This window comes from Rhodnius prolixus, unplaced genomic scaffold, assembly GCF_049639745.1.
Source record: "Rhodnius prolixus isolate KJV_2025 unplaced genomic scaffold, Rpr scaffold_23, whole genome shotgun sequence".
Lineage (NCBI taxonomy): Eukaryota > Metazoa > Arthropoda > Insecta > Hemiptera > Reduviidae > Rhodnius > Rhodnius prolixus.
Genome location: NW_027411627.1, coordinates 1,757,660 through 1,771,779, shown reverse-complemented (window position 1 = coordinate 1,771,779; position 14,120 = coordinate 1,757,660). Strand labels below are relative to the sequence as shown.

At 31.7% G+C, this 14,120-nt stretch overlaps 1 protein-coding gene across 6 annotated transcripts in view; it reads left to right on the top strand.

Annotated features, from left to right (window-relative positions):
- Positions 1-14,120, top strand: part of FER (tyrosine-protein kinase Fer) — a 49,223-nt gene that overhangs the window by 32,737 nt on the left and 2,366 nt on the right. For all 6 annotated transcript variants that reach the window (XM_074139211.1, XM_074139210.1, XM_074139215.1 and 3 more), the window contains 5 exons: positions 7,010-7,186; positions 7,868-8,081; positions 8,150-8,302; positions 8,660-8,782; positions 8,947-9,069. In XM_074139211.1, coding sequence (XP_073995312.1) covers positions 7,010-7,186; positions 7,868-8,081; positions 8,150-8,302; positions 8,660-8,782; positions 8,947-9,069 — 790 coding nt within the window. The remainder of the gene's footprint in view (positions 1-7,009; positions 7,187-7,867; positions 8,082-8,149; positions 8,303-8,659; positions 8,783-8,946; positions 9,070-14,120) is intronic.

The following is a 14,120-nucleotide window of genomic DNA, read 5'->3' as shown; positions in this document are numbered from 1 at the left end:
CAACTACTTTAGGGGAAGTCTGTACGCCGTTAATTCAAGGATTTTCAAAGCATATCTGAAATTGAGCCTCAAAATAAACGTAAATAACAAATCAACAACAGTTTCAAGGTACAGCAAGATGTTTGGAGTAATTGAAGACCGGGAATATAATTTTTTAATAAAAAAAAAACTCAATAATACCTCATACTGTTCAAACCCCCAAACCTGAGCAGCGTTACAAGCGATAGGTCTGAAAATAGTATTAAAAAGTTTAAACTTATGTGACAGGGGAACCATACTCTGAGCAACAAGGACTGACCAGACTGTATTAAAGGCCATTTAAGCCATACGAACTCTCTTCCTTAAAATAATTTTGGAAAGAAAAGCGATGAGTCATATACATATATATTTATAATATAAATAATTATCTGCATTACGCATTATATACAAATATATATTATATAATTTTATACATACTTATATGTATATAGAATAGAAATGTACTGAAGTAAAACTACAGGCAAATAACAACGGCTACTTTTTAATTAAAACTGTCCGGTAGGACAGTTGTATAAGGGTTGATCGTCAAAAACTGCACGAAAAAGCGTAACGTTGAAAAACACCCAACTTTGACAATTTTTTTCTCTTTTTCTATAAAAGATAGAATTCCCAAATTTTCTTTTAAATACAGGGCAAATCCTCCTTTATAATGCAATTTTTTTGCAACAACCCAGATTTAACAGTTTTCGAGAATAAAGTTGCTGAAAATGAGCAAAAACGGCTTTTTCAATTTTTTTTTTTAAATGATTTAACATAAGGCGCGTCAACATCTCAGGTTATTGGCGCCCGGAGCTTTTTTCAGTGCACTGCCGGCCTCCGTACAGTGTTCTCTCGTTACAGACAGTGTGCTATAAGAAGCTTCTAGGAAGAGAAAATCTAATGGTCAGCAGCTGGATTCGAACCCGGGACCTCCGCGTGGGAATCCAATACGCTAAACGCATAGGTAATCGCTTTCCTTTCTTCATGTTGTTGCTGTTACCTTTTTTGTAAACTGCGTAGCATTTTTCATGAATGAGGTATCATTCGATTCGGAATTTCATGTACATATGCCTTTTGGGGGTCTCGACGGTGTACATCGAATGGGAGAGGAGTTAGCCCCACTTATGTAAGGCCCCCTCTAAAATTATCATTACTAATTCCTCTGTAAATCTTGGCCCGAATTTGATAAAATTTGGTAGGATGATAGGGTTAGGGCTCCGCTTTGTAACATTAAAGCGACAGTCTGCTCTTACATCTTTTATTATTATTATTTATTTTTTTATTTATTTTGTGCATATCAAGTTACAACAAAAGAAAATTTACAACAAAAATAATACCAAAAAATAAAATAAAATAAATAAAACAAATCATACTTCTATTCACATCTATGCACATAGACAATGGATAAAATCCGTCTGTCAAGTCTGTATTTTACACAAAGTGTTTTTAAATAAATAAACATATAAAAAAACAATAACCAATTAATTAAATAACTTAAATTAAATAATAAATGTGTAACACATTTTAAATAATGATAAATTAACAGATTCTTTTTCTTTTCTTCCTTATCTCTTCTAATTTTTTTTTTTTAATATATAACAAAAATTAATTACTTTTTACGCCCTCGAAAATATAATTGCAAATAAACAAACAACATTTCAGTAAAAAAATGAAATAAATAAACATATACCCTTTCTAACAAAACAAATACAAAAACAAAAGAATAGCCGAAATAAATAATGGCTCAAAATTTAACTTCATAAAATAAAATCATAAAATAAAATAATCCTCCTATGCCCTTTACCAATTAAATTCATTTATTAATTCATTTCTGTAATAACTGGCTTGCCTTAGGTACATAACGAGATTTGACCAGTTTCCACCATTTAACAAATTAAAAACCTCTTCCTTAGACAATTTTTTCTTTTTTAACCATTTGACCCTCCATTCAGATAGAACGGTACACACCCCAATGAAGTGATATGTATCCTCTTTTTCACTGGAATTACACAGTGAGCATCTAACTGTATTGTCTCGTTTCCAGTGTTTAAAATTCAGATTTAGGGATTTAGTTCTAGCCTTACAAATCCATCTCATCGTATATAAATCACTACCATCATTCAAATATATAGTGCCGTCCCCGACAGAACAAAGCTTACCGTACAATTCATACCTTGATTGCATACAGTTATTTAAGGCTTCTTCTTTTTGAACTTTTGTTACATCTTGCCTCAAACTTTGTGATTTTTGCCGCAATGATGGGATATTTGACAAAGGTAAATGTGCTGCACCCAACTCCCCCCATTTTTTATACCAGTATATATTCCTTTTAATAGTCTCATTACACATAATGTGGGGCAAACGAATGGAAGGCATTTCTAAAACTTTTAGTATATACTTGAAGTGAAGCTTCAAAGTATAAGAATATATAGAATCAATTCCGGTTTCAAAATCAACTATATAATTTGGGGTACACCGGGGAAGTGATAATAATTTCTTTATAAAGTACCTTCTAAATTTTTCTAAACAGTCATAAGGCTCAAATCCCCAGACTTGAGACCCATAGCTGACTACTGAACGAGAAACAGAATGAAATACTTCTAACTTGGTGGAGTAGGGAATATCCTTTTTCATCATTAAGTTATGCCAAGTAGTGTTCAGCCCAAATTTTGCATGACTAATTCTTTCTAGAAAATGCTCGCTAAGAGATACTTTTGAGGAGATGGTCATACCAAGGTATTTATAAGAATTTACAATATCGATTTGTCGCCCCTCTAAATACCACTTTTCAAATCTTGAAAGTTTACCACCATTTCGGAACACTACGACTTTCGATTTTGCTAAATTTATATTCGTATGGTATTGAATCAATTCCTGGGGCTTTGTTATTTTTCGCTTTTCTAAGAACATCTTTCAATTCTAGTAGTGTAAACTGTTTATCTAAATCTGAATTAGACCAGAACGGTTCGGCATAGAGAATTACGGCATTAGTTACTGAAGGGTTTAACAATTCCTGAAAATAGTTCATAAATTGGATCTTAGATATATTCGACTCATTAATATAATTACTAACTTTAAATTGCTTTATTAGTTTCCAGTAGTCTTTCGAATCTCTCACATTTTTAAATTTATCTTTTAAACTTTCAATATATTTTTTCCTTTTATTTTGGCATACCTGTTTGAAACTACTGTTCGCTTCAAGGTATAATTGTCTCACATAAGTATTATTATGTTTTCTAAAGATCTGTAAAAATCTAAATGAACGCTTGCGATACTTTTTACATTCGTAATCAAACCATATTTGTTTACCGATTTTAGCGATATTTGGATTATATATTTGGTTACCGTAGTGGGAACAATCTACAATACAGTTTAACAACGCATCTAGTTTTTCTTCCGGCTTAATATGTTGTTTTGCCAGCAGCCCTATTTTCTTACTCAATTTTAGTTTAAAATGTTGTTCGTCTTGGTTTGACCAGAGCAATTTTGAAAGCATGCGATGTTTGCTAATATTGTTTAACAATTGTTTGTACTCGAAGGTAATCATAATTGGCATGTGGTCAGAATAAATTTCTGGAATTACCTCAAAATCAGAAACCAGGTTTAACAAATTAGGACTGACGCAACAAAAGTCAATTACTGAATTACCTCTATCTGAAATAAAAGTAAATTCTCCGTTACTGTCACCCTTGGTACGGCCGTTTAATATAACAATGTCCGAATCTTCACAAAACTGTAAAAATAATTTACCCCTATTATTCAAACATAAATCTTTTGAATTCCTAAAACTTTCTACAATACACTTTTCTTGTGCAATACAATCAGGTAAGCTTTGTCCGTCAGCAACTCTTGCATTCATGTCCCCTATCACCACACTATTACAATTTATGGTTTCCATCACATTATTTAATTTGTTAAAATCTGAATCCCAGTGTGAAAAATTAAGATATACTGGTATTAAATAAAATTTCTGGTCATAAGCGATAATCTCGATAACATCATAATCAAGAATTTTAACAAATTTACAATTTAAATTCGGATAAATATTAGATTTGTAAGCTAATAACATACCTCCACTAGGTCTTCCAAATTTATTTAATCTTTTTGCACCCAGCCAGTTAAGTTTAAAGCCATGAAAATATTTACTAAATCTATGACACTCCTCACTAACTAAGAAAGTTTCATACAGCAATATAATTTCATATTGTTTTAAAAACTCAAAAAAAGAAACATCATTAAATTTACTAAACAAGCCATGAACATTATATGAACATATTTTAAATTTGTTTGTTATGCACTTACTTGTGTTAACCTGACAGACGTCTTTAAATTATACAACTTGTTTATTACAGACATTTACTGAGGTTGTTTCTCTAAAAGAACTTTGGTCTTCTTTCTTCTGTTTATCTTCTCCCATCTCTTCTTTTCTTAAATTTAACTTCTCAGCTGATACTTCACTCAATAACTTTTGAATAACTGTGGAAAAATCGTAATTCGTAATTTCTTTTAATTTACTTATTCCACACTCTCTGCCAAAAATAAGCCCTTCTTCCTCTATCCAATGAAATCTGGAATTGTTAATAAATAAATTTTGATTCCATACTGATACTTGCAATTTAGGGTTTGTTTCTTTTATGCATTTTCTCAGATATAAAAGTTTTCTTTTTATATCTCTCTGCAACCCTGTGAGATCTTTCTCCACTGATATTCCCGTTCCCCTCAGTATTCTGGCGTTTTTTAAAATGTTCTTCCTTTCCGCTTCTTTTGGAAATTCCGCTAGAATGATTTTCTTACTGGCATTTTTATTACCTAAAGGCTGAGCTCGATTTATTGTAATATCTTCTGGAGTGTTTAATTGATTCAATCACAAGTTTTTTACCTTTTGTAAACAGTTTTCTTCAGGGCTCATTATAATACCTTTAAAAATTAAATTTTTTCTTTTCACTTCCCTTTGAGTAAATTCCATCTGACTTCTTAATTTCCTATTTATGTCTTGTTGCTTTTTTATTTCTAATTTCAGGGTGGAATGTTCATGACGAAGAAGCTCCAACTGGGCGGAGAGGATAGAAATATCTTGTTTTGTCGCCATATTTTTCAACTTTAAGTCAAATAGCTCACTTAACTGATTCACATTCATATTTCCTACCTGTTCCATTGGGCTTGCCATGATGTATTTTTCCCTTCTCTTAACTTCCTCCTCAGTTTCCGGAGAACTATTACTCCTCTGTCTTTTACCTTTTGATGGTTTTGGAGGGTAAAAATCCTCAGAATTTTTGCTCATAAATAATTTAATGTAATGAAGTTTTCTAATTCAATTTAATTTGCTATAGACAAATAACATGTATCAATATATAAGTGCAATTTTTTCTTCTTTTTTTTTATTTATTTTTTTTTTTTATTTTAATTCTTCAGAATTAAGATCTAATTAGAAAAAAGTAAAACCACTTCTCAAAAGTTCGGCACAAACGTAACTGAAGAGCAAGCTCAAGCCAAAGTTCAACTGGCCTTGAAACTTCCCCACCACAATTCCTATCACGAATTTGCAGATTTGTGCATTAAATTTCATCAATTAATTGTTGTTAATTACTCACTTATTTTAAGTTCTTAGGCGGTAATTATTTTCTGAATCAAAGGTCTTTTCATATAGAAAACTATTATCCAAAAATTTTTCCGCAAAAGTCACTTTAACACAAAGAAAAAAACACTTTAACTTAAGAGAGGCAACAGCACGTCTTACCTCGTTCGCTACTAAATACAGACTCCCTTACATCTTTTAAAGGGAAGTGAAGCAATCGTTTCAAATTATCGACACGTGAACCTATTTTCATGAAAGAAGTGTCATTCGAATCGAAATTTTGTACAGATTTGCATTTTAAAAGTCTCGACGCTGTGCCTCAAAAGAGGGGGAGTTTGCCCCACAAAAGTAAGGCCCTCTCTAAAACTATTATTACTAATATTTCTATAACGCTTAGTCTGATTTAATAAAGTTTATCACGAAGAAGTGGTTAAAGTTTCCCTACGTCAGTCTAAAGTGTCATTATGCTCTTGCACCTACTAAGAGGAAGTTCTGCAATCTTTCAAATTATAGACGCGTGGACGGATTTATGTCAATGAATTGTCATTCAATTCGAAATTTTATGTGGATAAAGCTTTTGTGGATCTCGACGTTATCATCATTAGAAACGGAGTTTGCCCCACTTATTTATGGCCCGCTTACAGCTACTAAAGGGAAGTAACGCAATCGTGCGTTTTTGAAGTTTAATTTCCCTTCGCCCACAGTGTTATATGTTTATATGGAATATAAAATAGATAAGATATGCACATTTTTAGGACAGTTAATTATTAAAGTATTTTACTACAAGTACTCAATTAAAGGGACTACAGTAAATTACAATATAGAAATCAATAATTATTGTTGAATCATTTACTTGTTATTAACTGTGTGTTATTTGTGCTCTCGAATACTTCTGTTAGACGAAATGAAGATTCAAATTTTGTTCTAACTTCGTGATTCAAATTTAAATAGTAACCAGCACTACCTTAGTCTTTTTTATATTTTAATGTGTATGTGCAATGTGCATTTGATTACTCAGAACAAAAGGTATAATAAAGATAAATCAGAAGAATAATTTGGAATAGAGTTAAAATAAAGCTTCTACTTAATTATGAAAATCAAAAATACGTTTTATTATTTTCGCAATATATATATATATATATATATATATGTATATAAAAATGAAGGGGCCAGCATAAGGGTCTGTGACATACATCTAATAAATTCTAAAAAAAATTTAATGAAAAGTTAATGATTCAAATGACGTCAATGAAGTACATATTAATGAAATGATGGGTACTTGCTGATTTGTGTACCTTTTGGCGTTTAATCAACCCTTATACTTAACTTAATAGGATTACCTATTACAACGTTCACATTCTCTTGAATGGGATACTTCCCGTTAAACCAATAAGTAAATAAACAATATTTTTTCAGGGCCAGTACCGTTTTGAAGGACCGGCATTTGGAACCATACAAGAGCTAATAATGTATCAGTACCAAAGTGGGCTTCCTGTTACGGGTCGTTCCGGTGCAGTACTCCGGCAGCCAATAGCTAGAGAGAGATGGGAACTGAACAACGATGATGTCATACTTCAAGATAAGATTGGAAGGGTCAGTTCTGTGAAAATTGAATTACTGCTTTGTGTGTGTAATACTAATTTCTGCTTTCCGCTTCTTGGTTCGGGTCCAGTCAGAATTTCGGCACAGACTCTTTGAAAGTAAATTAGAATGGAAGTTCAGCGAGTTTGGGAACTTCACGAAAGTGTTCTTGAGCTATCTCCATTCAAGGCATTTCTCTTGTGGTATTTTATACAACACATCTGTTTATTCCAAACGAAAGATCATTAAATTTTCTATAAATCTGCTTAACCCAGCGCCTCAAAACGTTCCTTATAAATAATGAAATTTTAACTTAAATGTCTAAAAAATTCGTTCTCGATGATTTTTGTTAAAAATTTCCATTTGTATTTTTTCGATGATTAATGAACCAAGGAGTCACCCAATTATAGCACCAATTACAACATTTTAATTAACACCGCATAACCTGGCTACCCCACTTAGCAAGTGCAATGTGAAACGGAAGGAAAGGTATTTAAGGCAAATTCTCTGCACCAAACTGATTGACCAACCTTCAATGTTTGATGAAAGACAGGTTTACAACAAAAAACTTGCATGCCACCACAAATAAAGTTAGTGATATTTGTAACGCTCTGGCACAGTGGTATTGGAGAATTTTACACAAAGTTGATGAGTCATTTTATATCTTGCTGCTCCTTTCCCTAAATTTTACAGGGAAATTTTGGCGATGTGTACAAAGGGCGACTTAGGGCGACCGACCAGGAGGTAGCGGTGAAGACTTGTAGGATTACAGTGGCTGAAGAACATAAAAGAAAATTTTTACAAGAGGGAAGAATACTTAAGCAATATGATCATCCGAACATAGTAAAACTCATAGGAATATGTGTACAGAAACAGCCGATCATGATAGTCATGGAACTGGTTGTAGGTGCGTATGTCTGAATACCTACATCTTCCTTGACATTAACTTCTATCTGAGCCATGTGTTCTGTATAGGTGGTTCATTGCTGACTTATCTGAGAAATAATTCCACAGTGGTTACCACCAAACAGTTGTTGACGATGTGTAGAGACGCTGCTGCTGGGATGAGGTATCTGGAGAGTAAAAACTGTATTCACAGAGATTTGGCAGCTAGGAATTGTCTTGTTGGTCAGTATTTATTTCCTTAAAGAAACTTACGTTAGATCATTATTCTAAATTAAGTAATTAAATGTGTTAGTGCCTGTTTAGTTTATAACTTTTTCCTCAAAATATTTTGCCTGATCAATGATAATATCTGTGTCAGTCAATTCCCAAATACTTGCAACAAATCGCAACATCCACCTTCTTTTCAGCATAATGTCATTCTTCATTTTGCAAGTTTTTTTCGTTTTAAATAATATTACATTTCACTTATTGAATTATATCAATACCTATATAAACTACATTTTTGATCACTAACTTTAAAAAATTCTAACTACGCACCCAAATGTGTTCTATAATTTTAATAACTTGATTTAAATGTAGGAGAGAATAATATTGTGAAGATATCTGACTTTGGTATGTCCAGAGAAGAGGAAGAGTACATAGTTTCAGACGGCATGAAGCAGATTCCTATAAAATGGACCGCTCCTGAAGCATTGAACTTTGGTAATACAATTTTTGATAAATTAATGAATGTTTTGGCCGTTATTAAAATATAAAGAAAATTGTGTTTTTTTGGCTTCAACAGAAATAGTATTAAAATTTCGTTTTCTTCTCAAATCTATTTATAGTACAAGCTCATGAATAAAAAATTTCTCTTTGATTTTTAGGTAAATATACCTCATTGTGTGATGTTTGGAGTTATGGTGTGCTTTGCTGGGAGATTTTCGCCAAAGGTGGCACACCCTATCCAGGACTTAGTAACTCCAAGGCCAGAGAAAAAATTGATTCAGGTATTACTGGTGACAACCTTGAAATAGTCGATAATTGTTTTTTATCACTCTTTTATTTAATTTCCTACGACCATTGCAAAAAAGTCAAATTTGCATAAATTAACTGATACCTAAATAAATAGAGCATGAAAGATATTTTGATAAAATAATTTTGACTGAAGTAGATTGACATCAATTTAATTGGCGGCCTAAAGTAGGATATCTTGCATTCCTGCGGAGAGACTTGCACTAAGAGCCGTGCTAAACGTAACTTGTCCGGACAGCATATAACCTGAACAAATAAAACTATTGTGCAATTCGCACGAAAACTTAAAACTATCTTTGAGAAATTAGTAAAATTTTGTGCCACTTTTACTAATATAATATTTTAGAAAAATTTATTTAAATGTTTCGATTAGACCTCTTAATTTTTGTTTTGTTTTTGTGTTTTTGTACCAATAACATTCGTAGCTACGAAAAATGGCAATTTTTCAGCAAAATTAAAGTTCAGACAATTTTGGGCACCTTTCCTAGTTATATTAAAACTGTCCGGTAGGACAGTTGTATAAGGGTTGATCGTCAAAAAGTGCACGAAAAAGCGTAACGTTGAAAAACACCCAACTTTGACAATTTTTTTCTCTTTTTCTATAAAAGATAAAATTCCCAAATTTTCTTTAAAATGTAGGGCAAATCCTCCTTTATGACTGTAATTTTTTTGCAACAACACAGATATAATAGGTTTTGAGAAAAAAGTTGCTGAAAATGGGCAAAAACGGCATTTTCAAAAATTGTTGTTGTTCTTCTTCTTCTTGTTGTTGTTGTTACCTTTTTTGTAAACCGCGTAGCGCCTAACCTTCATGAATGAGGTGTCATTCGATTCGGAATTTTATGTAGATGTGCCTTTTGGGGGTCTCGACGCTGTATACTGAATAGGAGAGGAGTTAGCCCCATGTATGTGAGGCCCCTTCCAAAATTATTATTACTAATTACTCCGTAAATCTTGGCCCGATTTTGAAAAAAATTGGTGGGATGATAGGGTTAGAACTCCCCTACGTAACATTAAAGCGACGATCTGCTCTTACACTTGTTAAGGGGAAGTATAGCAATCGTTTCAAATTAACAACACGTGAACCGATTTTCATAAATGAAGGGTCATTCGAATCGAAATTTTTTACAGGTTTGCACTTTAAAAGTCTCGACGCTAAGCCTCATAAGGAGGGGAGTTTGCTCCACACTTTCTAAAACTATTATTACCAATATTTCTATAACGCTTAGTCTGATTTTAATAAAATTTAGCACGAAGAAGTGATTAAAGCTCCTCTACGTGGCAGTGAAGTGCCATCATGCTCTTACACCGACAAAGAGGAAGTACTGCAATCGTTAAAATTTTCAACGGGTGAATCGATTTACATTAATGAATTGTCGTTCGATTCAAAATCTTTGCCTCTTTGCCTTTTAGGTAGAAGTACTGTAATCGCAGTTTATTTTTCTTACTCCTCTAAAAAGGAAGTACTGAACTCGCAGTTTAATTTTGCTATTTACGTACAAATACCTTCCTATTTTATTCAAAAACGCTTTCTCAAAAAAATTGTTATTAAGGGTGGTTTGGGGACCGCAACTATAATCATTCTTTAAAAAGATCTCTCCAGTGGTAGTTACGGTTCCTACTTAACATCTTATCAGGTTATAACGATAGAATTGCTAATTCCAAATTTAAAAAAAATCCGTAAAGCAGATATGTAACTTTGGAAAATAGACAAAAATGAAAATCTATCCAAAAGGCACAAAAATCTCCTTAACAAAAACTTACAGTTTAAAATGTTAAGTATAAGGGTTGATTAAACGCCAAAAGGTACACAAATCAGCAGTATCCAACATTTCATTAATACTGCATTGATATTATTTAAGTAATTTTACTGCATTAATTTTCATCAATATTTCTTAGAATTTATTAGATGTCACAGACCCTTATGCTGGCCAGTTCATTCATAATATTTTTTTTTTATAATTATGATAAAATGTATATTATATCTTCGTTATTAAATAGGTACTTTATTTTAACTCTATTCCAAATTATTCATCTGATTTATCTTTAATATACTCTTTATTCTGAGTAGTTACATATCGTGCATGTTAAAGTAGAAAAAGACAAAGTTCGAGTCGGCTACTGTTTAAATTTGAATCTCGGAGGATTTAAAACAATATTTTAGTCTTGAATTCGTCTTACCGAAATATTCGTGAGCACAAATAACACACAGTTAATAGCAAGTAGACTATGCAACAATAATTATTCATTTCTCAATTGTAATTTAATTTAGTCCCCCTAATTTTACTTATAGTAAAATACTGGAATAATTAGCAGTCCTAAAAATATGCATATTTTATTTATTTTGTATTACATATCTAGAAGAACACCTAGATTAAGAATGTAATTGAAGAAAACTATTATTTGCGATAAAGCCAGATTAATTATTACCTATTATTATAAACGCTTGACTACTACATAAAGTAACAATTACTTTAATCGAAGAATGAACTTAAACTGAAGATTTTTATTTAGAAATAAAAATAAATAAATAAAATAAAATCATTTATGTAAGTTGGTGTAAGCATTTTTTAAAAAAAGTTTTTGAATTTTTTAGCCTCATAATTTTTTTTTTTATAACGTTTTTCTTTTTAACCTGTAATTAATAGTTTGATTATTATAGGTAAATAGATATTACAGTCAATCTACAGTGCTACTTGAACATATATTTTGTAGACGAAAATGGCCAGCTTAAGGGTCTGTGACATCTAATAAATTCTAAAAAATATTGATGAAAATTAATGCAGTAAAATTATTTAAATAATATCAATGCAATATTAATGAAATGTTGGATACTGCTGATTTGTGTACCTTTTGGCGTTTAATCAACCCTTATACTTAACATTTTAAACTGTAAGTTTTTGTTAAGGAGATATTCATATAAGAATTCCTCATTTATTCATTTTAGGCGGACGTTTTTTCTTTGGCTTCTACGCTTTGCCAGTGTGTCAGAGAAAGAGGAAAAATTTTATTTAAATCAGAATTAATTTTTATCTTTAGGTTTATATTTTGAATCGTGAGTGTACTAGTTTTTGCCGCTGAAGCAGCTTTAGGAGGGTTGGACAACTTGATTCTGCCAATACCATCAAACAAGTTTCACCTTCGTCAGTCATTATGAAACAAACCTCGAAAGAGTCGTTCATTTTACCTGAAGAAGCCTTAGCATTTTTGTTTGACTCTGAAAAACGTCCTAACACAAAATTTAATCTGATTATTGACAAATTATTTTAAAAACCAGTCGTTAATTGAGCTTTTAATAAAAAGTGTGAAACGAAGTTTTTTCAGCTGCTTTAAATATATATATATTTGTGTATATTCGTAATCTATGGATCATTTTCTGTTAGGTTCTGTTTTCCAGGATTTTTTGTCCTTTAAATTAGTCAGTCGCTTTACTATTCAGTGGCCCTGATGAAAAACAAGAAGCGGAAGTTCAGTCTGTTTTCATTTTATGAGGCATTCTTGAGTTAATATTCACTTTTACAGTTGGTTTTGAAATTTATAAATTATGTGGTTAAAAAAGTTGCTTAATATTATCGAGACCATATTAACGATTTCTACAGATATGGTCTTAGAATTGATGAAATGGCAAATAGAAGGCAGGATGTATGTATATTAGGTCTTATGTAAATGCTGCAGACATCTCTGTTATAGAGAACTGTGAAATTATCGGCAATGAATAATGAGAACGCTACTCGTGTGGAAGAAATGTAAACAAATCGCAGAACTTCAATCTTAATTAATTAGCTGGATTGACTCGATCAGAAAATAACACATCCCCTCTAACAAATGTAGGCAACTTCATCCAACATACTTATTAGGAACAATAACGCCAATTTCGTTTGTTGACATTATGTTTTGTGTTATGTTTTTGCATTGCCTCTTTTTTTTTTTTTTATAAGCGTAACGTTGAAAAACACCCAAATTTAACAGTTTTTTCCCCTTTTTCTATAAAAGATAAAATTCCTAAATTTTCTTTTATTATAACTCTTTCCTACGTGACATTAAAGTGCCATCATGCTCTTACATCTACTAAGGGGAAATCGTTCAAATTATCGACGAATGAACTGATTTTCATAAATGAATTGTCATTCAATTTGAAATTTCATGTTACGGCTTTTTGAGGTCTATTATGGTGTATACTTTAGGAGGGGAGTTTACCCCACGTAAACGAAGTCCCCTCTTAAACTACTATACTAATAACGTATTGAATCTTCGCCCGTTTTAGATCAAATTTGGCAAGAAGAAGACTAAAGAGTGCATGATATTTAACTGCCATCCTGCTCTTACTCCTATCAAAGGGAAGTATTGCAATCATGCCGTGCAGATAATTTTTCTTTCCACTATTTAGTAGAAGTTATTGTGATCACAGCTTAATTTTTCTTACATTCCTTGAGAGAAAGTTAAGTTATCATTTGTCTTACCAATCATACTGGAAGGTACTGTAATCGCAAGTTTTATTCTATTATCGCTTACAACACGATGTAATTACACTTTATCATCCATCACTTTATCCCACAACTTTTTTTTAGTCTTATCTTCCAATTCAAAGGAACAAAAAGAAATAGCTATCTAAAAAGCACAAAAATCTACTTAACAGAAACCTACAGTTTAAAAAGTTAAATATAAGGATTATTAAACAACAAAAAGTACCCAGATCAGCGAGTAAATATATTTTCATTAATTTTTTTTCTAAATTTATTAGATCACACAGACCCTTATGCTGGCCACTTTTACCTATATAAAATGGTTCAGTAAAATATAGGCACTCATTTTATTAGATTGACTGTAATAAAAATAATAAACTACTCATCCACCTGTTAAAAACAAAAAAAAAATTACAATGTGATGCGAAAGGGTAAATTCTGTGGTTTTCAAATTCGTTAAAATTTCAAACGTTTATATCTTTTATCGTATTGTTCAGATTTTAATGAATTATTTACCGCACTGTAGAGGAAAGATAGTTCTGTAACTGACATAAATTGCAATA